The sequence below is a fragment of the Gavia stellata genome, chromosome 8 (genome assembly GCF_030936135.1).
Source record: "Gavia stellata isolate bGavSte3 chromosome 8, bGavSte3.hap2, whole genome shotgun sequence".
In the NCBI taxonomy this organism is placed as follows: domain Eukaryota; kingdom Metazoa; phylum Chordata; class Aves; order Gaviiformes; family Gaviidae; genus Gavia; species Gavia stellata.
The window spans coordinates 28,349,554-28,374,607 of NC_082601.1; the positions used below are offsets into that span (position 1 = coordinate 28,349,554).

General features: G+C 35.3%; 1 protein-coding gene across 1 annotated transcript; it reads left to right on the plus strand.

Moving 5' to 3' along the window:
- Nucleotides 1–461: 461 nt before the first annotated feature.
- DNAJC10 (DnaJ heat shock protein family (Hsp40) member C10) lies at nt 462–24,072 on the plus strand. The gene is made up of 23 exons (XM_009815838.2): nt 462–506; nt 785–1,145; nt 2,805–2,970; nt 3,984–4,034; nt 5,408–5,490; nt 5,690–5,821; nt 6,695–6,788; nt 7,012–7,089; nt 8,344–8,387; nt 8,756–8,893; nt 10,012–10,101; nt 10,892–11,005; nt 11,794–11,908; nt 13,693–13,820; nt 14,094–14,210; nt 15,491–15,592; nt 16,649–16,804; nt 18,186–18,319; nt 19,855–19,908; nt 20,297–20,444; nt 20,903–21,022; nt 22,239–22,355; nt 22,928–24,072. Exons 2-23 carry the CDS (start codon nt 945–947, stop codon nt 22,937–22,939), a joined length of 2,394 nt encoding a protein of 797 aa, XP_009814140.2. The 5' UTR covers nt 462–506; nt 785–944; the 3' UTR covers nt 22,940–24,072.
- The last annotated feature ends 982 nt before the right edge of the window (nt 24,073–25,054 follow it).

Below are 25,054 nucleotides of genomic sequence, written 5' to 3' on the forward strand. Positions count from 1 at the left end.
GGGGGAAAGGCGCCGTCGTCCCATGCTGCTCCGCGGCCGGCCCGCTCCCTCCGCCGGCTCCACGCCGCTCTGAGCCGCCGGCCGGCGCCGCTGCTCTGCCTGCAGCCCGGTAAGCGCCGCGCCGCTTCCCCGGGTCTCGCCCGGCACCGAGACCGCGCCAGCGGGGAGGGAAGGGGACTGCGCGCAACCCCGCCCCGGCGGCGGACCCTCGCCGCACGCCCCTTCTCCCACCGCAGCCCGGCCGCCCGCCGGCCTCGCGGGTCTGTTACCTCCGGCCTCGCCGCGGCGGGAGGCAGCCGGCGGCGCATCTCCGCGTCCCGCCGGCCCCCTTGGCCGCGGCGGGTCCGGTCGCGGGTCCTCGGGCCGAGCGCGGGCGGCCCCCGGCGTCTGGCCGGCTCTGTCTGTGAGGGGCGTCCGCCGTGACGAGCAGTCCTCCACCCCGCGGCGGCTGCTGGCTCAAAGCTACGCGGTCCTTTCGGAAGAAATGTCCCCCTGCGGTACTGAAAGTAAGTCTGAAGGAAAAGTGAGCCGTACTAAAGCCGCTTTTTTAATGTGATACAAGTGGCTGGTATTTAGTGCCATTCAGTAAAGCTTTGCGTGATGACCTCGTTCACACCGAGAGATGGTCTGTCACTTGCATGGTCTTCAGAAAGCAGGTGATTAGCGTCGAGAAACTTAATGTTCGCGTGCAGTCTGCATAAGCTGGCAGTGGGGTTCTTTACTAACGGATGTTTATTGAATAAGTAGGAAAATGTACTTAATTGCTTCCCCCCCCTTCTCACAGGTTGTAACTTTTGCAAGACTTGTGACATGAAGTAGGACAACCAGCGTTTTGAAGAGCTCCGTCATAAATACAGCTGTTCTCTCAGAACACTGGCGGATTTACCAGCGAGTTCCCAAAGCCTGCTCGAATCAGAACCTGTAAACTTTCCAAAAGCTTCATAATGGAGTTCTTAGTATCTAAAGGAGATTATATTAGATATTTGAAAAGATCTTTATTGCTGGTTTTAGTATGTGTAATAGTTCTTGTGTGCACTGATCAGGACTACTACAGTTTACTTGGAGTATCCAAAGAAGCAAGTAGTCGAGAAATACGACAAGCGTTCAAAAAATTGGCATTAAAGTTGCACCCTGATAAAAATCAGGTAAGTTACATCTTTAAGAGGTCAAAGTTGTTGAGTTAATGGATCTTAATGTTTAAACAAAACCTGGTTTTAATTTATCTAAAATGTTTCTCTATTCTTGTGAAGTAACTTAACTACCTGATTCTCTGCAGAGAAGATTTACAAAAAGGCATAGGCTGGTCATACATGTTTGTGTGGAATTTGGGCCATATTAAATTGCTGTAGTGAAAAAGAAAGAGGCGAGATCATTTAATTCTCAGTTATATTTTTGTAAACAGAGGAAAAGTTACATATTACCTTGTTGGTAAACTGATGAGTTTGTCACTTTCCATTTAGCTTAGGGGAACTTACTGTTTCCCGAACATGAAGTCTCATCTAAACAGCAAACAACACCAGCCTGTACTCAAACACCAGTCTCCAAGTATCAACAGGACAAAGCAGAAATTCTCGGACTGTCAAGGCATAACAAGGCAGGGTAATAAGGAGCTCTAGACTAACTAGAGAGAGAGAACTGTGCTACCGTATTTTCCGAAGTACAAAGAAATAATTTTAAAATTTAAACGTCATCAGTTTTTCCTCAAGATTTCCTGAAATAATCAGAAATTCACAGGAAATACAAGGGTTTGAATCTTTCTATGTGCAACTGCACCTGCACAGAGTACCAGAAGACAGTGGTGTTTCATATGAGCTCAGGGCCCACCTGCACAGTGTGTTGCACTCTGAGGCGCTCATGTTTTCCAATGGATTTGAACATGAAAAAGCTCAAAGAGAAAGCCAAATCTCAACAAAGTTAGAAATGCCAACTTGTAGCTATTAACTGCAAGTTTTGTTTTTCCTGTATTGATACCTTTCAAATTAGTAACATTTTGCGTCAGATTCTGTAGATTCCAAGTGTGCGAATAGTACTGAAATAGTACTAAAGATTTTTCAACAGGTTATTTCAACATTAAAGATGATACATAGAAGATGAAGCCATTACACAAATTCCATAGTGGTAATTTGTTTCATGTGTATTTAGGTAAATAAGTCAAGAATCTTTATGAAAAAGTGTCTTTTGAATGAAACGTGTAAGCAGAAGTTAAAAGGGTGGGAGAGTGATGCAGATTTTGCTCACCACTGTTGTACTGTACCAGCTCAGAACCCAAACTAAGGTTCAAAATATGTCTACAGATTTTTCACTGTTCTAATTCCGAAGCTCCCTAGAACCAGACTGCTTTTTAAATAAAAAAGGGGGCCTCTGTCTACACTGTAAGATCAGAAGGGATGAATCTGTCTTTACAGCAGAGATTTTCAAACTGGACAAGTGGGAATTCTGGGGGAGTAGAAAAGATTATAGAGGAAATGGTAAGTCTTCATTCTTGAGTACTTTGGGTTTTTTTCTTCCATTGAAGAAAGAGAGTTGAAAGAAGAGGGATCACTGGAGGATATTACAGCCTCCTACCAGTTTGCTTTATATTTCAGTTGGTACTTCAGTGAGGATGAAGAAACGAGCGGAAGAGGCACCTGGCTTCAGGAAGGGAAAACTTTACTGGAGTTTGTTTGGAGACCACTGTGTAATGTCTGCTTCCATCACAACTGACATGTTTAGTAGTGATACAAAAATATTTCCAAAGATTATTTTCTCAGCATTATATATACAATATGTTCTATTAATTACTAATTATAGTTTTCCTTAAATAGAATGATCCAAATGCACATGAAAATTTTTTGAAAATAAATAGAGCCTATGAAGTACTTAAAGATGAAGATTTACGGAAGAAGTATGATAAATACGGAGAGAAAGGTCTTGAAGATCAGCAGCAAGGAGGTCGTTATGAAAGCTGGCACTTTTATCGCTATGATTTTGGTAAGTTACGATGTATGTTTGTGACTTGCTGAAAACAGTCACAAGTAAATGCAATATTCAGATCTATATCAGATCTTTTTACGCATTTCTGATGTATCTTCTCCAGATTTCTGCCTGCTCTCTTTTTCTCCATGTTGACCCAATCTTTTATTTACTCTGTTAATGGCTACCCAAAAATGTAATAATCTATTTACCTAGCCTTTTGTTCCTGCTGCTCACCTTTTTATTGGTCATCTAACTTCTTTATTTTTTTTAAGTGCAAACATGTCTTTTTTTTTTTTTCCCTACTTTAAATTCCACTGTTAATGTTTTATCAGTATTCTTTCTCACTCTTTAATGCAGGAAGACCTTTTTTGTTTAGATAAAGTATTATCAAGTGGATTTTGAGAGGAGATTTTTGCACTGTCAAGCCTATTTTATGTGCAGTTATACAATTAGAGATCAGTAAAGAGGTAGTAGAAAATGGAACTGGTTAGCTTTTTAGAAAAGCTGTCTTCCTTACCTTTATTCTGTCCACTTTATTCCACTGCGTTCACATATTCTGGTAGTGGAAAAGCTTGTGGCTGAACGCCTTTGTGATCTAAACTATTTAGATAACTAGAGGCTGAGAGAAGAAGTGAAAGCCTCCAGATGTTACATATAGCTCTCTCCCTGAGAGCTGAAGCTTCTTGAATTTTAATCTGACAACTGGTTGATGTTATTTCCAATACTCTTGCCATAAAAGTGGTAGTTCAAGTTCTCTGCTCACTTGGTGGCTGGTCTACTAAAACAGCAAAAGAACTTTTCTGTTCTGATGGTGGCTTTTCTAGCACGAGGGCATGGGAGGTTGCAAGAGATTAAACCAAGGTAACATATCACTGAACAAATACAGCTTTGTTGTAAAAACTATCTTTGCCAGCTTATTATTTCAATTTAAGTGTATGTTTTTCTGTCTTGTGCATAAGATGATAGTTTGTTTCTTCATTTTAAAGATGGGAAAAATAAAAAGCAATTGTTGGGGTTTTTATTAATAGGTATTTATGATGATGATCCTGAAATTATAACATTGGATAGAGGAGAATTTGGTAAGTAGCTATCTGTTTGACAATATGGCAACCCAAAGTAATAACTTTTCTATTCTGAGCTGTATATCTATAGACTTCTATTACATGTCTATACAAAAAACTGTCAGAAAAGCATCTTCCGATGAGAAAACAAAAAAAATCCCACACCCTTAACGCTTCCTGGTAAATGCTAGTTAGAAAATAGATCAATATCAATAAACAGTTTAGATTAAATTTGAAAGATATTTTGTTAGATCTGTAAGAGGAAATTATTTGAATTAAAATTTTGTTTCTCCTAATTTATCATTACTATTTTTTGGTCTCTTGTCTAAAAATGCACTTGATAGAACATTTTTATTATATTTCTATTAAAATTTTTTTGTGAAATCCGGTTGATTGTGCCTCGCACAAGAGGTTCAAGACCAGAAGGCAATACCAGATACTAAAAACACAGCTAAGTAAAACAAAGTCTGGAAAGATAACGCTTTCAGTGAGGACATCATCGAGTTGTTTTTTTTTTAAATTATTGCTAAGATGTTTATAACTAAAAGATACTAGAGAGAAAAAAATACTGGATTTTGTGTGAATTTTTTCATCTTCATTTTGAGTACAGTTTCCTTTGTACGGACTGGATCTACATGCTGAACCAGTTTTGTAAACTGTTCAATAGCAGAACCTCATGATGCTCTCCATGAGAACCTGGTTTTGCTTTGGTTAATTGATTTGCAGAATCTACACATTCCCTAGTTGGCCTGGTTGTGAGGATATTTTAATTTAGGCACATATAACTTAGAAAATGTCTGAAAATTGAGAGACTGAAAGCCATGTAATTCAAGCTGATAACCTCTGTGTGTGTATATTTTGCTGCTGTTGTTTTCTTTTATAAGCAAGAGTATTTAATTATGTTTTCCTTGAATTTTCTAGTAATTATATTAACTTGGATTTTTAAATTGCATTTTCACCTATTAGACAGGGATTCTACATAAAAAGATTGACTGGTGGAACCCAGAAAATACATGAAGTGATATAAAGAAATGGAAAGTTCTAGTGGGTAAAAATCTTATAGAATGTATATTCTGTTTTTAAGGTAACCAGACTTAAACTATCATCCATTTCAGCTGTAGAGAGTAAATTTATTCTTAATTAATAGAACAGATGTTGAAAGTCAGGGTGCTGATGTTTTCTGAAAGAAGATTTTTGCGCACATGCCTACAAAAGTGAGTATGTGCAAGTGAGGTGCAATCTTTATCCCATTTGAGTTACTATTACTGTGTCTGACATATAAATACTTAATTCAGCTCTTGGGGAAAACAATATAGTAAAAATGTACATTCTGAATATAACTACATTGTAGGTGCGCATTACTTACTTATAATTTTCTTCTCTCCACCTAGATGCTGCTGTTAACTCAGGAGAACTGTGGTTTGTGAATTTTTATTCTCCTCGATGCTCCCACTGCCATGAGTTAGCACCTACGGTATGTATAACAAGCAAATTAACTCTGAAAAGTCAATTGTTTTTAACAGCATAAAACTTAATGAAGTGGATTTTTACACTGAAGCTGAAACCAAAGACAACAATTCAAGATGCCAGGAATAAAATATGTGCTGATTTTTTCATTACGTCTTTATAGGAAAATATCCTTTCTTTTTTTTTTTTTTTCCCCTTTTTTGTAGTGGAGGGAGTTTGCTAAGGAGATGGATGGAGTAATACGCATTGGAGCTGTCAACTGTGGAGACAATAGAATGCTTTGTCGAATTAAAGGGATTAACAGTTACCCCAGTCTGTATGTTTTTAAAACTGGAATGGTGAGTAACAAAACTTCAGGTGTTTTTTAGAAAGATTGAAATCTGGAAGACTATTTCTTTAATACTTGTTCAATCACAGATCTTTATATTAAAAGGAAGATATTTATATATTACTTTTAATAAATTACTTTTTCCCTTCCTTCACCTTGGTTAAATTAATTTAGAAAGTTAACTTCAAAAATAGATATCTGGTTTATACAGTGCTTTTTTTTTTTTGAAACATTTTACTGTGCACCATATCACTTCTGATTTGGGAAGATACTGTCAGTGGTGGTGCTGTAGCAAAGCAACAAGTCTACTTGAACAGTTTCTCTTATAGTATTGTAATGCACTTTTCAAATAGAAAGAACAGTCTGTGGTTTTGAGTCTAAAGAATATGACCATGTACCTAAAGAAAGTTGGAAATTCCTTCCACAAGATTTCCTCCATGACAGCTGCATTATGTACGTCACGCTTTATAGCTGCTTGTTAAGTAGCGGTGCCAGGGGTGGTGTACAAATTGCACTTGAATAGTTGGGTACGTTTTGACAATGATAAGGTTTGAGAGGTTGACCACAGAGATTCTGCCTACGCTAAATGGACTGATGCAAGCAATTTTTATTTATATAGAAATATAGTCATTGGGAGTTGGTGTTTCTAAGACTAAATTATCTTTGTGTTGCTGGACTTGGAAATAAATCACATTACAAACTTTAAATAAAAGTTAAATTCTAAACATTCCAATATGTGAGGGATAGAACAGTTAGAGCTAAGGTTTGGCAGGGGGTGGGGGGCGTGTCCTGCAGTTGCATAAGTACTGTTATAAAAAACAGTAGGTTTGGGGGTGTTTTTTTCTTTTTTTTTTTTTTTAACTTTATTCTTTGTCTTCTGTAGCAACCAGTGAAATATTATGGAGACAGGTCAAAAGAGAGCTTAAAGAACTTTGCCGTGCAGTATGTTACAAGCACAGTCACTGAGTTATGGGCAGGTAATGTTCACGCATTTTGCTTGGGGGGATGTTCTTGAAATTGCTTTTACAGTATAAAATATGGCAGAAACTATGTATACAACTGAATCTGTCAACTGTTGCTAAGTATTATTTTTGAGATTAAAAGTAGTTTACTGTAATTTGCTAATATAAATATAAAACCTGCTTGTTTCATAGTCACGTTTAACTAGTCACAAACTGATGCAAATTGTTTCACTGTTAGGGAACTTTGTTAATGCCATTGAAACTTCATTTGCTTCTGGCGTTGGTTGGCTGATCACCTTCTGTGCTGAACGTGGGGGTAGGTGTATTAAATACTTTTCAAATAAGGCAAACAAAAAAAGTACTTTTGCTGATAGTGGCATAATCCCTTTTGCTTCTAATAAAAAGTTGTAAAACATCTTAGATGATGACAGTATTTGGACTGTGGGTCATTTAAGCTTTGTTTTAGAGGCAGTTTGACAAAAGGGACATTAACAGAAAGATTATGCTATTGTGCTTTTGAAATGTCACATGAGTCATTACAGCAGCACTCAAGTGTAACCCCTCAGGAAGGGAACTGGCAGAAAAGGCCTCTGACATCTGTTTCCAGCTGAAGCTCAAATGACAGATACTGCATAGGTGCATGCCAGCTTGTCATGATAGCTGAGTAGAAGAAGGGATGTATCTCCCCGTTAAACCACCAATATTCAAAAATCAGATGAATATTTGCTCTTAAGTTAGGTTTGGACATAGTAATTGGCTTTTACCACTGATGTCATGGCAGAGTTTATATTTGCATTATTTTTTGTAGCTGTTTGTCACTGACTTTCTTGGGATCAGTACTGGATATGGTATATGAGAAAGTTGCCTTGGTTAGCTGGTAGAGCTAAGTAAACACGCTACACCTTTGACAAATAAAGATTTCTCAGTCTTAGGAACAGACCTTTGCTATGTGAACTGAATAACCAGAGCTGCAGTCTTGGATTTACATTTGTAAATAGCTTGATTTCACGTTGCAGTCCTTTTGTTATTAAGTTTTCAACTTCAGTCCGATTAAAGTGAGTTTGATGCATCTTCTTATTTCAGAAAAAAATCTGCATCAGAAGGTAACTATTCAAAGTCTGGATGGGTAATTAGACCATATTATGTATTTATTATAGTGAATTATTATTTGAATCACAGAAAATTGATATTGCCATTGAAATCTCATTCCCAAGACAGTATGTATATATCTCTTGAGGTGGTTTTTTTTTAATTGGTTAAGAAAAAATTTTAAAGGTCAGTCTTAGTATAGCAAATAAAATTCTCCTTTTAAAAAATTTAGTATTCTGTGGTGTTGAAGCAAGAGAATGTTGTTCATGTTATTTTTAACTTAGAGCAGACAACCATCAAGTGCTGATTACTAGATGTTACAACTTCAAGTCACTGAAAACCAGACAAATAGGCCAGGAAGCATGCCTTTTAAAATGGTCACCTTGGTAGGGAGGAAGGGGGTAATTCTAAATGAGAGTAGGTTTAGTGCATTAATAATTTGAAGTTTTATGTTTGTAAATAAATAATTTTTATTTTGCAGATTGCTTGAGTTATCAAACACGCCTTAAGCTAGCTGGCATGTTGGTAAGCAGTGTTTCACTTTGAAAGCATTACCTGTTATAGTTAAATAAAATAACAGAAGTAAAAGCATAAAGTTGTAGCTAGAACTCTCACTGAGTTTAACCGAACCAAGATTTCACCCATTAACTTTCAGAAGAGAGAAATACTTTGACCTAGTAGCTATTGGAATAACATTAAATTTTTAAAGAATTGTATAAAATATGAATGAATACTAACTAATGAATTACAATGCGGTCTCCTTCCATTTTCTAAATGTTGGATATAATTGCTTGTGTTGGGATTTTCAAAAGCATTTCTGAACCTGAAATTAAAAAGTACTCTTTATTTTTGTGTTTGTTTTTGTTGCTTTGTGTTTTGTTCTTTTATTACAGGAAGGTCTTGTTAATGTAGGCTGGATGGACTGTGGCACCCAGGGTGAGCTTTGTGATAATTTAGATATCTCATCTAGTACTACAGCATACTTTCCACCTGGAGCCACCATAAATAACAAAGAGAAAGGAGGTGTTTTGGTACGAGTTGTTTCTCAACCATTCTGTATTTAGATAAAATAAGGTGATGACAATGACAAAGGAATATATAAATCATTTCCAGATTGATTATATACAACTAAAAAGATGCTTTTTTATTCTAAGCCTGTATGTCCTCATGTGAGTTTATATCCTTCCTGGCTTCTAAGGCAGTGATCCCTGGAGGTGGTCCCCAGTTTGCTGGTATGCTGGGAGAGTAAACAGGAGCATGCTGCAGTAGCAGCAGCCTGTAGCTCTGCCTAGCCCCCTCTGCAGGAGCCTCCCTGAGCATCTGTGGGAATCCAGGATGTGCTCTGTGACAGGCCCAAGAGATAGTTCTGAAGCTGCTACCCAGCTATCCTGGGCAATCTTGGGAGATTTGCTATGTGCCCTCGGTTTTTATTCCAGAAGGAGTATGCCCCAGGTATCACAAGTTTGAGAAATGCTACTCTGAATGGAGTACTGACAAGTGTGATGAAAGTAATCCTACTTTGTCTGTCAATACGGATTTTGTTGTTCAGCTATATTCTAATACTGCAACCTCCTCCTACATTTGTACAGTAGTTTTAACTTCCTTAATTGATGGGAGACATTTCTCAGTTGGAAGCACAGCTTGCTCCTTTATTGTCACTACTGTTATCTATATCTTTAAAAGGAGGAAATTAAATTTGTAACCTACCTACTTTCAACCTTGTAACTTACAAACTCTGAGTTACTGACTCATATTACTTCCTAAATGTAAAAAATTACTGAAACTTAAATGTCTGTAGAGTGCAGTTAAGGACGGCTGTAAAACTAGATTGGAAATCTTGTAAAGTTGCTTGGAAAATTTGGTTTGAAATTTGAATTTGAGACTTTTAGCACCCGTTTTGACAAAATATGATACCCTGAGTTTAATATTGTGGGAAAACAAGCTAAAAAGCAGTATTCTGAGAGTGATGTTTGTGAAACTATATATATGAAAAAGAAGTTGGTCAAATAACATGTTATTAACTGTACTCTTCAGTTGATGGAAAGGACCAAATCATAGTAATTTCCTTGACACTTTGAGTACTAATCATCAACAATCAGGTTGATGTTTGTAATTCCTTATAATAAACACAGTTAACTTTCCTTCCTAGTTTCTTAACTCCTTGGATGCCAGAGAAATATATCAGGAAGTAATGCAGCATCTGCCAGACTTTGAAATGATCTCTGCAGCATCATTAGAGGTAAATTTTTAAAAATATATTAAGATTTCTTTAAATAACATATTTTTATTTTTTTATCATTACTTTTTACATTTTTCAAATCCTGTTGATACAACAACCTAGTATTTATTTAACTGAAAATTACTTTTTTCCCCTCTGTAGCCAAAATTATTTAACATTGTTTGTCTACATTTACTTTTGTTGTTTAGCAAAACAACAAAACTAAGGGGGGCTGTGTATTTAATAGGAAAATAGAAAACCACAGAAATTGTCATTGCAACTCACTCTGCAACTGTAATTTTCTAGTTATTATTTAAATCAACATTGTAGAGAATTTTATTTTAAATGTGTTTTGTCAGTAATGTAAGAGGGGGAAAAAAACCAACTTGTTAATCCATGATAAGTTATGTATGAACTGAAATTAGAAGTCATAAAAGTTATTCATGTCTTGGAGGAAAAAAGAGGAAACCTCTTTTCACACTGGTAGTAGCGCTTAGCTGCTTGATCTACAATAGGAAATGCACATGGAAACAGAAAGTATAGAGGGTAGCATGTAACCAGCTTGTTTTCAGATTTTTTCCTCTTTCCTGCTTATGATGCTGTAAAATGAAGTTTAGTGGAAGGACTACATGAAAGAATTTGTTGAGTGGAGGAGGTCACTCAGAGATCAGATGAATAATTGGGCATTTGCCTTTATAAAACATAAAAGGAATTTACAAGCTGGTATAAATTGGGAATAATATTTTTTCTCTGTGTTTTTGTTGTGGGGTTGTGTTTTTGTTTTTTTTTTTTTTTCTTCCTTCGTTTAAAGGACCATCTGGCTCACCATCGATGGCTGCTCTTCTTCCAGTTTGGGGAGAATGATAAATCAAATGTACAGGAATTTAAGAAACTTAAATTTTTACTTAAAGATGAACATATTCAGGTAAGACTGCTCACTCATCTAGTGTTGAATACCATTTACATTCAGAGAACAAGTCAGTATGTTTCTCATTATTATTAGCTGTTACTACCACCTGTCACCTCTGGTACTGAAAGAGATATACTATTATATGGTAGATCTGTGGTAAAGTTTTTGATTTAAAGCAAGCAATGAAGTTTCCCATACGGTTTGAATAATTTAAAAGTAGTTAGGAAAGATTATCTTTTTAAATCTGCTCTCTCATGGGAAATGTTGCTACAGAACCCATCCTGTTAACACTTCAACATCAAATTGATGTATGTATAACTGTCTTTTAAATTACTCAGAAAACCCTATAATTATCTTGAAAATTTTCTTAATAAAAAGAAACCAAATTCAAACTGTGTACTGAAGACATATGGATTCTGTTAATCTATAAGGTATGTATTTTTAAAAAAATAGTTGCATTGACTAGAAGAATTTTAATGTCACATTTATTTTAGGTGTCTTTTTGCTTCCTTGCTATTTTGTTTGGAGGGGGAAAAAAGAGGATTCTTTTAAGGTTTTATTCACCATTTTGGCCTTTAATTTAAAAATTAGCAAACAACCTAATATAGCTGTGCTAGGAGTTTTCCTCCAACATCATAGTTACAAGATTGTCTTAAGACCTCTGTTGTTTATAAAAAGGCTACTACTTTTCCATATTTTTACCTTTTTCTAATTAATTTATCCTAATTCTTACTGCCTTTCAAAATATGTTAATCTGTATAAATTAGGATGCATTAATTAAAATTGCACTGTCTGTTAAATAGGTTGGCAAGTTTGACTGTCTTTCCTCACCACCCATCTGTAACAAACTATATGTCTATCAGCCTTGTTTAGCAGTCTTCAAAGGAAAAGGAACTGGAGATTATGAAATTCATCATGGTAAGGGAAACTTTGGCAAGTTTAAATCATTACATAATCACCTTGAGATGACACTGCCTTTGGCAAACTGCATTTGTTTTCCCAAAGAATAGTTTTGTAGTTTTAATATTTGCTATTTTTCCTCTGACCTTACTGTAGCCTTGCACAAACTTATCATTTCTGTTGTGGTTTTTTTTTTTCCTCCGGGTAGGCAGTCATCAGATACCAAGAGATGTATTTTGTCTTTTCTATTCTGTCTATTTCAATGTCATTTGTATAATTACATACAAATGAACTCTCTAAAGCTGATCAGGACAGCTTCTGCTTTGGTAGGATAACCAAAGAATGCTGTAAGCACACCCTTCATAGAGGCTTAACATGATAGTTATACAGTGCTGCCAGCTTGAGAAACTTGGATTTGATTTCATGTGTCACTGCACTAAAACTAATTCCGTGTTTTGTTGACTTCCATCCGAGAAAATCTATATTGAGACTTTTACCACTTTCATTTCCAAAGTAGCAGTTTCCTTCCAGGAAAGGTTGGAACTATGTTACTGTGTACCACTGAAAGGATTCAGAAATGCTCATTGAAGAACAGAGCCTGAAGCAAAACTGTAGCTTGCAGCAATTGGTGTAGCTTCATCCAGAATGTGGCACAAGACAATTACGCAAGATGAGATTCTGATTTTTCAGCCTCTGAAGTATTAGAAGCAGCTTGCTAGAATTAAGTCAGAAACTCAGTACTGTAATAAAGAAGAAAGGAGAAAAGTTTTTGACTACTTAGAAAAGGTTAGTCATATCTAAAGGTGAAAGGTGATCCCATACATCTAATGATTGCTGCCAGGAAAAGCCTTATATACTCTCTGAAATTTCCACTTGTGCAGAGAAGCCAAGAAAGGGTCATATACATAAAGCTTTTTTAGATCTTTTTATAATGACATAGAGATTGCAAATAGCATAAGAGAAATACATTGGACTACAGTACATGCATTCTTTTCTGAATGTTTTGCTTTACCATCTACAAAATAGACAGCATCTAGAATGTTTGCCAGTAGTCATCTCACTCCAGTATTTATAAAAATATAATACTCGAAAGAATCAGGCTTTTTTATATGCTACATTGAAGGGCTTCAACAGTTTAAAACCTAAGAACAGTAATAAATCTTAGTAAGTCATTGTGCAGTGACTTCAGATTTAATTACCCTGGAGTTCTTGTTCTCAGTTCACTTTAAGACACAAACTCTCATTTCTGCTGACAGATATGTACATGAACGGTATGAAGAGACTTGATCTTTGCCCACTAGAGCTCTGTCAGCAGGAACTTCAGTTACACCTAAAAAGCTGTGATGTATCAATATCATATTATGCTTGAAGTCTTTACTGTGTCAATACCTTTTGCCAAGACAAGTGTATCTAGAATAGTAACTTTTTAATTCCAATAAACACTAGTAAGATGGTAAAACAGCCAGTAGTCCAGTCACAAAAAAACCCATTCATTTTGTTTGACAAAAACATGTTTTGTCTTGGATAAAACACTTATTTGGCTAATATTGGCTAAATATTAAACTGGATATTTACCTAAATATCAACTATCATCTAAAGTATGTCTTAGCTATGTAGGTTTGGACAGTTTAACATTGGCTTCCTGAGAAAAAGCAAGCCAGTACCTGTTCAATTTATTTAAGCAGGCCATGTTTAAAGGTCAATCAAGGAAACTGAAGGACTCCTGCTGCTATCACTGAGGTTTTTTAATGAGATTTCTTATAGGGAGAAATAAAGTTTCCTTTCTACATTGTTCTTTGAAGGAAAGAAGATCTTATATGACATTGTTGCATTTGCCAAAGAAAGCGTCAACTCTCATGTTATCACACTGGGACCTCAGAATTTTCCTGACAAAGAAAAGGAACCATGGCTTGTGGATTTCTTTGCACCGGTAACTATTAAATGTCTATATTTCCCTTCTTCTAAAATGTGTTATGTAACTATGTAACAAAATACTAGCGGTATCTTGAAACTGTCCTTCAGCATCATGAGATGGTATTGTAATTTCTCGTTCCTTGGTAGCACTAGTTCCTAGACTGTGTGGGTTTTGTATTTAGTGGAGTCTGTTGTCAAAGCAGCATATTATTCATTTCAAACAGCTGGCATTCTCTTGAGAGCTAGCTGCGGGGGAAGCAATTGCGCTTACTTGCATTTTGTTTTCTAGTGGTGTCCTCCTTGTCGAGCTTTGTTACCAGAGCTGAGAAAAGCATCAAAACATCTTTATGGTCAACTGAAATTTGGAACACTGGACTGTACTGTCCATGAAGGGCTTTGCAACATGGTAAGCTGCAGGAACTAAAAAAAAAAAAAAAAACCAAATCCTTTCAAAGAATATTATTTTCTTCTAGTTGGGGGTAGGGGGATGGGGGCAGACAATGCTTGTTCTTTTAATATAACTTTCTTAGCGAGTAGTAAACCAAACAGGACACTTGTATCATAATTTTTTTCAAAGGAGCAAACTATGTAACCACTACAGATAATGTTTTAATGCAAAATACAGGTCACATTTTGCTCTGATTTCATAGTGTTATTGGAAGACTCTGGAAGTGTCAGAATTTAATTTCTGGGTTTTTTCAAGAGGAAAAAAAGAATGAAAGCAGACTCAGAAAGTTTTTTTCTATTGTGTATATAAATACATGCATGCATTCTTTTTGTTCTTCACATAGGAGGATAAAAAACAGTAAAACATTTTAAAAATACAAGTTTTATATTGATATAACACTTTTTGAAGATGTCTGCAAAACCACTTCTAATTCACCCTAACTGACTTTGCTTTTTGTTTTGTAGCACTTAAGTAGTGCAGGATCAGTTTCAAAGTAAAAGAAAGTTTATTACTTTTCAGTTTACACTTATTTAAAGATACAGTAATGGAATGAAAAAAAAAAAAAATTTTTTTTTAAATCTTGCCCAATTTTCCATGTTTAAATTTGCTTAACTTTTGCTTCAATTAATTTATCATGGTAGAAATTATCGACATTACTTTTCCTGAATTCCAGAAAATACTACACTTTGACAGCTTTCCTGCAACTGCACATTTTATTGTTCATAAGAGCTTTTTACATTAGACTGTATTTATCTTTAATATGTGAATGTCTTAAAACACATGAAAAATGAGCAAAAAAAGAACAAGCTTTTTCAAGTTTTACTTAGATGTGTTTACACACTGAAGAATTCAAAACATGGAAGCATCTGTGTTCAATAGTAAACAATACAGTTATTCATACAGTACAAGCATTTTCACCTGAAGACTAGGAATAGCTTTAGAGATAAGGCTTAGAAGGCCTGTTAGTAGATTAATTCCTGTATTTGTGGAGCATGGCAAAAGAACTACTGGCTGGTTTTTAAATTCAGAACAAACTATGCCATCTCTGAATACAATTGGCATCTTTTTTTGTTCTGTTTTGTAATGGTTTCAACCTCCCATCTGCACATAAGTCAGTGCAGTTGTACTGTATAAACTGGATGAATTACCAGCTGTGAGCCACCAATACCAATGGCAGTTAAAGGAAAGTACAAAAAACCTAATAATGGCTTGCAATTTCTTATTGTCTGTTTTGTTAGCATAACATTCGAGCTTATCCAACAACAGTTGTGTTCAATCAGTCTGATGTTCATGAATATGAAGGACATCACTCTGCTGAGCAGATCTTGGAGTTTATAGAGGTACGTAAATTATAATCCTTGTTGCAGTCGTGCTCTGTATGCAGCTCATCCACAAACATGTTCTTTAGTTGGAAGATTCTAAGCTTTTTTTTAAAAAAAATTTTTTTAATTAATTAGACTAGTAAGATAAAGAGTGAAGAAACCTTGGGCAAGAAAAGTGCAATTGTCAGGCAGGAGCTTGACACCTGATGGATTAATTTCCCTACTTGGTCAAGCAATTTCTTTGAGATCATTAGCAAATAACTTAAGATCCCTTCCAATCTGCAAAGTAATAGTAATGATTTCTATCTCACGGAGAGGATAAAGGAATTAAAAGTATCAAGTGCTGTAATACTAATGTGAAAATGACTCACGTACACACCTTGACATAGGAGGAGGTTCACATTTTTGTCAATTAGCTTGCTGCCCTCCACGCTTCTCAGGTGTTTATTGAACTTTCGTGACTCACAGAACTTCAAATCGTTGGTGCTCATCGTTGTTGCTGCCAGAGTGCTGGCACCCATCTTTCCTCCAGCATTTAGGTTCTCTCACTGCTAGATCCACAGGCTATTTTCCACTCTTTGAAGAGAATGTTCATTCTCTCCAGGCAGCCCAGAAAAAGCAGGTTTAAGAGCACACATGCAGGAACAGGTGGAGATCAGTCTTTTTCAGTTGATATTCAGAAGCCTCTAGTGCACCATATGTATTCTTCTGTTTCCCAGCCTAAATAGCATGGCTGAGTCTCATAATGCCTGTTTTTACCAGGTAAGCTGAATTTCTTGCCTTTTGCCTCCCTGTATGGAAAAGAGGTAGAAAAACCTCCCTTTTGCAGCCTGGCTGTATTTTTTTGATAGCTCTTCTCAGCAAATCGGGCATATGATTGTTAGGTTGAAGTGATGACTTTTGATGCTTCTATGACTTTCGGTGGTGTGGAGTCTTCCTTACCACAGCAGCAAGCATATTTCACTTACAGGGACATTCTCAGAATTTGATACAGTCTGTTTGTATGTGATGGCACTAGATATGGCATAACTTATTTTGTTGCAAAGTATAGTCTATAAACTGTCTTTTCTTTAGGATCTTAGGAATCCATCAGTGGTCTCCCTAACACCAGAGACATTTGTTGAATTAGTTCAGAGAAGAAAACGAGAGGAAATCTGGATGGTTGACTTCTACGCTCCGTGGTGTGGACCTTGTCAGGCTTTAATGCCAGAATGGAAAAAAATGGCCAGGGTAAATGACATTCAAACATTTTTTCTGCTTTTGTGTCCTGTTCTGTGGAATTATTGAAACAGTAAACTGCTGTCATAGACATCTGTCAACTGAGAAAGTCTAGTGATTAATATTGCAGGCAAAGCAGGGAATTCCTACCTGACAGTTTTATGTTGTTTCAAATAAAAAGTTTTCCTTTGTTTTTTTTTTTTTAAGGGTTCAGCACCTTGATACTGTTATCCATTTTTTCCTGTTGATACAAGTGTGTTTTCTAACACCTAAGAAACTTTAGAGTTACTAACTTTCCTTGATGCTTAGTGCTTTATATAAACAACATCTCTACATTTGTTTAAAACAAGATATAAAAAAAAGATTTATCCATAAATTAGATAAGAATTGGTTGAAATAATTTGCCACTTTATTCTCAGTATTCTTTATGATCATTAGTCACTTTTAAGATAGCACTTAGACCTTGGTGAAACCTCTGACTTGAATTTAAGATTGAACTCCTTTAATCTTATCCAACTTAATTATTTCCTATATTAGGAAGACTTTTTTCTGAGATCTTGTTTTTTTTCACTGAAAGTAAATAAATGTTAAATACCATACACTTTAAGGCTGATTGTCAGCTGAATTACACATACTTCAGTATGGAATTGTTGGGATTGGGGAGGGTGGTTTGTTTTGCAAGGTTCTTACAGTGTTCTTTCATCTGCAAAGGTAACATTACTTCACTGACAACCATCTGGATTGTCTTGGACATGTTTCCAGGAATTTGAACTAGAAACTTTGGGGGGGAAAAAAAAAAAACAACAGGGCTTTGGAAACAAATCCATGACTTTCAGCCATTTAGAACTCACCTAGACTAGGAGTTCTAGCCACAATTCTATACTCTGTTCAGATGTCTGTAAAGTATTATTAGCTCTATAGTACACATTCAGTAATCATTGGCTTCCCTGCCCATGCCAGGTGGTTTGGGCCTTTGCAACAAGTACAATGTGTTCAAGACACAGGCCAACTGTGTAATTAATAGCACATCTGCACTGTACCAGGATCTGCCATAATTACTGAGCCTATGATATGAAACATGGTAATACGGTAGTCTTTATTCTAAATAACCACACTTTTGTGTACCTTTGAAGCAAGGTGGGTGCCTCATGAGCCGTGTGCATGCAGCTTATACTAAAATGTACGTGCATGATGGGAATGTACCTGGGTGGCTGGCTCCCATTAGATACCAGTGACCCATTTACAGGACAGAAGAAAGCCTTGTGATAATCTTGGTTTGGTTTGTTGAGGTTTTTTTTTCTCCCAACTAAGTGATTAAGACTTAAATTCTGAAGTATTACTGAAAGTGTAATAGTATTAGCATATTTGATTGTAGGTTTTCTTCTTTTTTCAGATGTTAAATGGATTAATCAGTGTAGGCAGTGTGGATTGCCAAAAATATTATTCTTTCTGTCACCAAGAAAATGTTCGGGGATATCCTGAAATAAGACTTTTTCCTCAAAAATCAAACACAGCTCATCAATATTAGTAAGTAGTTTATTTCAGTTTGGGAAATGGTAGATGGTGTGGAACAAGACAAATATACATCTTCTGTTGTGTAGAAAAGGTTCATCACAGCTATTAAAATAGGCTGTTACGATACTACTGTCCTAGATGTTAATGACTTCATTACTTCAAACTAGTACCATTTTATTTTGCCATTTCATTTCAGTAATTTGAACTGAGACTGCCTCAGTAATCTTAATTTTTATTTCTTGTTCTTTATCAATTGCCAGTTTTTTAACTTTAATTGTTTGTTAAAGTAGATGATTTAAATCATATAATATAAAAATACTACTAGGCCTAATTGATTGTAGCTTTATCTTTAGAGAACAGAGTGATGTAGGCATCTGATCATCTTCCCTGTCAACAGTCTGTTAGCACCATTGCAAAAATTTTCTGTCGTATATCTAGTCATCCCCTTCATTGTATCATTAGTGTGGAAACATTAAACATTAACAAAACAAATTCTATGGGACATGAAATCTGGCCAAAAACAAACAGCCTGTCCCCTCCATTTCACAGTACTGTTTGAAGATCCACAGATTTCAGGAAGCATATGCATATTTAAAGATACATGACTGAAATAATAGTAGACGTGGTGCTTCATTGTTTTACAAATTGGAAAGATCTATTAAATGGTGGCAGACAATAAATTGTAATGCCTCTTCATCGTAGTGTGTAATAGCAGACTTCAGTAGCTTTCATCATTGGACTGCTTGCTTTTATTCAGTTCTTCTAGATAAAGTTTCTCTTAAAAGCAGAATTTTTTTTTCGTTGTTGAAAATAATTCAGTTGGTGAATATGACTGTTAAGTGCCAAATTCCTAATCATGAGTCACCTATTTCCTGCAAAGATATTGGAATTTTTCTCTTAAAATAAAGATCACCAAGAACTATCAAGTCAGATTTTGACCAGGTAACTCTTTTAAAAAATACTTTATAACAAAGTTGTAAATTACTGGATATGAATCCTGAATTAATTTTTTTTCCTCACCTGTCACTGGAATTTCAAAACTAAGCAATGCCCTGAAAGCCCAAATAATAAATCCTTGTCCAAGTAACCAGTTTGCCTGGCTTTTCTACTGTCAAATTGAGCAAAATGTATATAATTAATAATTGTTTTATTGTAATGAATTAACATTAATTAGAAAATACCTTAAGATATTTCAATTTAATTCTCATGTTTCTTAGAGTCTTCAATTTTATCTGGAGTTATTACCAAAGATCCCTCATTCAAAATAGTTCTAGTTATCAAAGCTTATGTGTTCCAAACCAAGTTTCTTACTCTCTTGACAGAATTTTCTTCTCTTTCTTCTCTTAGTCTTCTAGTCCTTAATTCTGTATCTTTGAATTGTATTAACAAGACTTATTTATTCAGATTTGAAAGCAAGGTAGAAATATATCCTAAAACATATGCATTTTTCATCATCTCCACTCTACAGAGTGATGGTTGGTTTTTTCCCAACGTAATTCAAACTACTGTGCAACTGGGTTTTTGTTTTCTTTTTAATCTTTTTATAGTAGCTACAATGGATGGCACAGAGATTCATATTCACTGAGAGGCTGGGCATTGGGGTAAGTTACTGCATTAAACTTTGTTCACAAGCTGCTGATATAGTTTGCTTGCTAGGAGAAATTAATATTTAAATGCTATCTAAATTAGAATTAGAAACAGGTATATGTATTGCTTAATTTAAGATGTTAAAGTTTCTACATCTTTTAACTCAAGCTTTTAAAATGTGGAGAAATAGCATACTACTTACTGTCCACCCATTTTCTGAAGACCATATTATTGTTTTGTCTACCACTTTTAAAAAGTGATTCTCTTATAGTACAAAGTGTCAAGTAGGGATTTCCAGATTACTAATATTCTTAATTTCAGAAATGTTTCTTGTGCTTAAATGGAATTTGGATATGTTTAAAGTTTTGAATGGATTATGACTGTTACTATTCCTTTCCACAGATATTTACCACAAGTGACTGTAGACCTGACTCCTCAGAGTTTCACAGACAAAGTTCTGAATGGAAAAGATCACTGGGTCATTGATTTTTATGCTCCTTGGTGTGGGCCTTGCCAAAATTTTGCTCCTGAATTTGAGATCCTTGCAAGGGTAGGTTTTTAACTATATTGGCAGATTATTATACTTGTAATGGTTAAAATATTATTCATCAGCACTTTATTTCTTACCAGTCATCCAAAAATCGTATACCTCCAATGATCCTCCTTCTCATTGAAAGTCCACACTTTTAGGTCCCACCTGCCAGTGGGTATCGTCTCTTGCACAGACACGCACAGACAGTCTTTTGTCACAGATTTCAGCTTATGATGGGGTGACCTTTGGAATGATTACGTGCTTTGCTCTGAATTCAAGTAGAAGCTGAACAGGTAGTGACTTCTGATACAAGGTTAACAGTCTGAGAAGCAAGCAAGCAACTACTCAGAGATATTTAAAAGATTTGAGCAATGTTTTTCACTTACTTTTAGCTGCATTGCTGGCTTATTCAAATTATTTGCTTACAGTCACCCATGGAAACATGAAGTTTGTTTCTAATAAACATTTCTTTTTAGACTGTTAAAGGAAAAGTAAAAGCTGGAAAAGTAGACTGTCAGACATATGCTCAGACCTGTCAAACTGCTGATATCAGAGCCTACCCTACCGTTAAGTTTTACCCCTATCAAGGAACAAAGGTAAAGTGTCTCCTTTGTGTATGCTGGTGAGTGGGTACTGTTAGATGTATTTCATTTCACCTTAAGTCTTAAGAGATTATTTCTGTAACATAAAGTGTGTTATTTAGATATTTGGGAGATACAATAATAAATCAATTTCAATAATATTTAAAATAGTAGGACAATGATACAGTAATAATGTGTTATTGAAAAATAATACATTATAAATTAATAGAACAGTAACTAAAATGTGGGCTTAGCCAGAACCAGGGTTTAATTTTGTAGGGGTCTCATGTGACAAAATGTTTTTCAACCTTTACTGATTCCACCACCAGTTACGAAAAGCAGGCAAAGTCTCTCTCTAAATGAAATAGGGACAGCTTAATTTTGGCTAAGGAGAGATATTCTTTCAATGTAATCATAGCATTTCATTATAATTTTGACTTAAATAATGTATTTTAAGGTAGAGGTACAAAAACTTAAGGTACAAATATTTAGTTGTGTTCTGTCTCAAAAACAAACCTTAATCAAACCGTTATCAATGTGACTGTCTGATATCAACATTTCCTACTAACAGATTAGTAGTAGTAAATTAAAAAATTAAAGTATCCAGATAGTTCCAGGAAATTGCCTTTATTCTTGTAAAACTATTAAATTTCAAGAATATTATACTCATCTTTTTAAATGTATTAATGCTGAAGACAAAGTATTCAATGTATTCTGATAGTTAAGCCAATTCTTTTAATTATACTTTCCTTTTTTTTTTTTTTAACTGAATCTTTTATGGGAGGTTCTAGAAATCTTTCCTCACACAATCCCATCAAATTCAAGACCTTTCTGTGGTAAAGAGTAATGGCTTTTCAGGTCTCAAAAGTAGCAACCCACACTGACAGATTTCATGAACATAGATTATGAAGTGGCAGACTTTGTAATGGCTGTCTACATTAAATAGTTATAATTTTCTCACATTTATTCATCTATTTCAGGTTTCTTTAAGGATCAAGACAAAATTTGTGTAGTTTTAGTTTTGAAAACTAGCAGCTAAGAGTGGTTCTTACTATAAAGACAATTAGCATTGTTTAAATTGAGACAAAAATATATCTATGAATCATAAATCAACCTACCAGAGCCATTGTCTTCCTCCCTGCATTCCTCTTGAATTTTATCTGAAAGTAAGCAGATTTTCTATTCAGTGTACATGAGTAATATGTTATACATTTTTTTTTATATTTTTAAGAAAAATAGTCTTGGCGAATATATAGACAGCAGAGATGCAAAAGGTATTGCTGACCTTTTGAATGAAAAATTAGAAGCAATTCAAAATAAAGGAAAAAGAAAAAAATCTAGAAATAAGGTAAGATACTTATTGTGGGGCCTTTTGCAAAAGACTTATGTTATTGTAAAGAATAGCCCTTTAAAATAATGTTAGAATTTGCTCTTTGTCTGTGAAATATTAAATGCCGTATCTTCAAATAGTACCAGGTACATTTTACTTCCAGTCTTGTTTTGGTTGCTATTATTTATTCACACTGAGTTCTTCATGTCCACAGATGTGGCAGAGAATACTGCAGTTGCAACATCAGTTATCGCAAGACTTAGCAGAATTTATGGATGTCCATGGGACAGCTATATTAAAGATAGATGGTTGAGATGCACTGTACCCTTAAGTGTAATCCTTAGACAAAATTTAGCAAGCAGGCACCAAATTAGAGGCTGATTAGTGCAAGATTGGGATTGACATTTTAACTCAGAAGATACTAATACACAGCTGTTAAGAAGTACCCTGAATTCTATTTAAGAAACATTTGTCCAGTTGAAAAATTAGTACCACAGACAAACTTAAAATCACAGGGGAAAAAAACCCAATAATCTTCATTTTCATTTGTACTTTCAGAATAACTCAATTGTTTATTTTCTTGCCACTAGGATGAACTCTAGGTGGTACTGGAGGTAGATATGATTCAAAATATTCTGAAGCTGTGAATATAGAAGACACCACAAGGAAAATATAAGGCTGGTGACATTCATGACAGGACAAGAGAGATGAAAACTAGTTTGAGTTCATGAGCAGATGTGACTGTATGAATTCTGTTTAAATTGTGGGGAGATGAAAACATTTTGGTTTTGGTGGAGGCATTCAATGTTTCTGCAAATGAATTCTGCATGTCCCTTCTTCTGATACACCAACTACCTTCTTCCTAGTCAAATGTTGGAATTGACCAGAAATGTGGGCTGTATCACTTTTGCCTACCCATTAACTAGTTCCTTGTATTTTTCTGTCTCCTTTCAAACACTTCTTAAATGTGGCACTCAGCCTATGGCTGAATATGCACTCAAACCACTCTGCAATGCAGAAACACAATGAGGGATTGTCTGTTTGAAAGACAAACAGTTTTACCTGGTGATTATTCTGCTTTGGGTTTGCATCATTGTCTAGTCAATTATTAAGAAATAAAATCAAGAACTGGTAGCAGGATAGGTTTATTGAATTACATTGTTCCTGCCCTTGAGTGGATTACTATATTGTGGCACTGGTGGTGATGCCTGGATGAACAGAACTTTGAAGAGCTTCTTTGGTTGTTTGGTTTGTGTTTTTTTTTATTTTCTTTTTTAACAAATCAAAAAAAAAAAATCAAGGACTCCAAACTCAGTGTTTCATTGACTTTCAAAATTTAAGTTAAGTTATGCCATAGAAGCATCTGCTTAAGTTATTAGGTCATAACTTTATTATTGTCTTTTTAAACATTGATGTATTCTGTGGACATATTTAACCTCTTTTGGTATTACCACTTTTCCTTTCTCTACAGACATGTTTTGGGGGTTTTGTTTGTTTTTTTAATATAATCTTTAGGCAAGCAAGATAGCAAGTGCCTTTTCTAATTTAATAATGAACACTGTACATTGCAATGTCTCCTCATACATCTTAATAGAATTCCCACTCTTTAGAGTAATATTTTTCATAGCTTCTCAATAGACAAGAAAAACTACAGAAGACAACAAAATGTCTGTGGCATTTAAGAGTTCAACATTGAAATGTTTCATGTTTTCAATAAAATGTTGCTGAGAACTTGTCAGATGGACTTTTCTCTCTGCTGTCCATGTATTTAGATTAGGCATGACTAGTCACTGTAGTGTATTATAAATTTGTAAATACATTGTTATCTACAAGTAATTTATTCTATAAAGAAGGCAGCAAGAAATAAAAGGAAGAGATTCTAGTAACTTTGAGACATTCAAATGCTTCTTCCCCTATGTTCAGGGTTGCCTCTATTGCTTTGCAGTTTTGCAGTGCATTAATCTGAGAAAGAAGAGAATGTATTGCATCTATTTTTTAATAAAGTAGACCTTCCCCCACCTAAATCAGACTTCAAACTTGATCACAGTCAAAAATGAAAATTTTGGTGTTTTGTGACTTTAATACAAACTCTGTTTTGGTCAGTTTTTGCATGTATGTTTAACTGTAACTTCAGTTTCCATCTCCTACCTTCTTCCTGGAGAATGAGGTCATGGTTACATACTCTAGCATCCTACTGTTAAAAATCTAATCAAAAATAACCTACTATAGGCATTTGTACAGTTTTGTCTTTATTCCTATTAATTTACAGTTTCTCTCATTTCTGCTAACAGGAACAGAGTAGTAGGACAAAAAAAAAGTGCTTCACATTAGTCTCCTGTGTAAGATGATGGTAACATAAGAACTTTCTGGCTTTATTATGGCTCTATTCACACTTCAGCTTTTTGTAAAAAGTTACTTTATCACTTCCTTCTGGTTTAGTCATTTGAAGCATATAGATAACTACTATGAAAAGACAACACTACTCTCCTCATCAAAATATCCTCTACACTGACTTATTTTGTCTGGGCTGGTGGTTTTGAAACTCAGTTAGATTGTATGGAAGAGGATTTAGTTTAAATATCAAAGTTTATTTTTAAGATTTAATTCTGTATCATAATGCTCTCTTTGCATCCAATTTTTTAAATTTCCAAGTTTGAGACTAAGTGGATGTATATGGAGAAAAAATGACCTTCAGAACAGAAGGCGAGCAAGCTGTA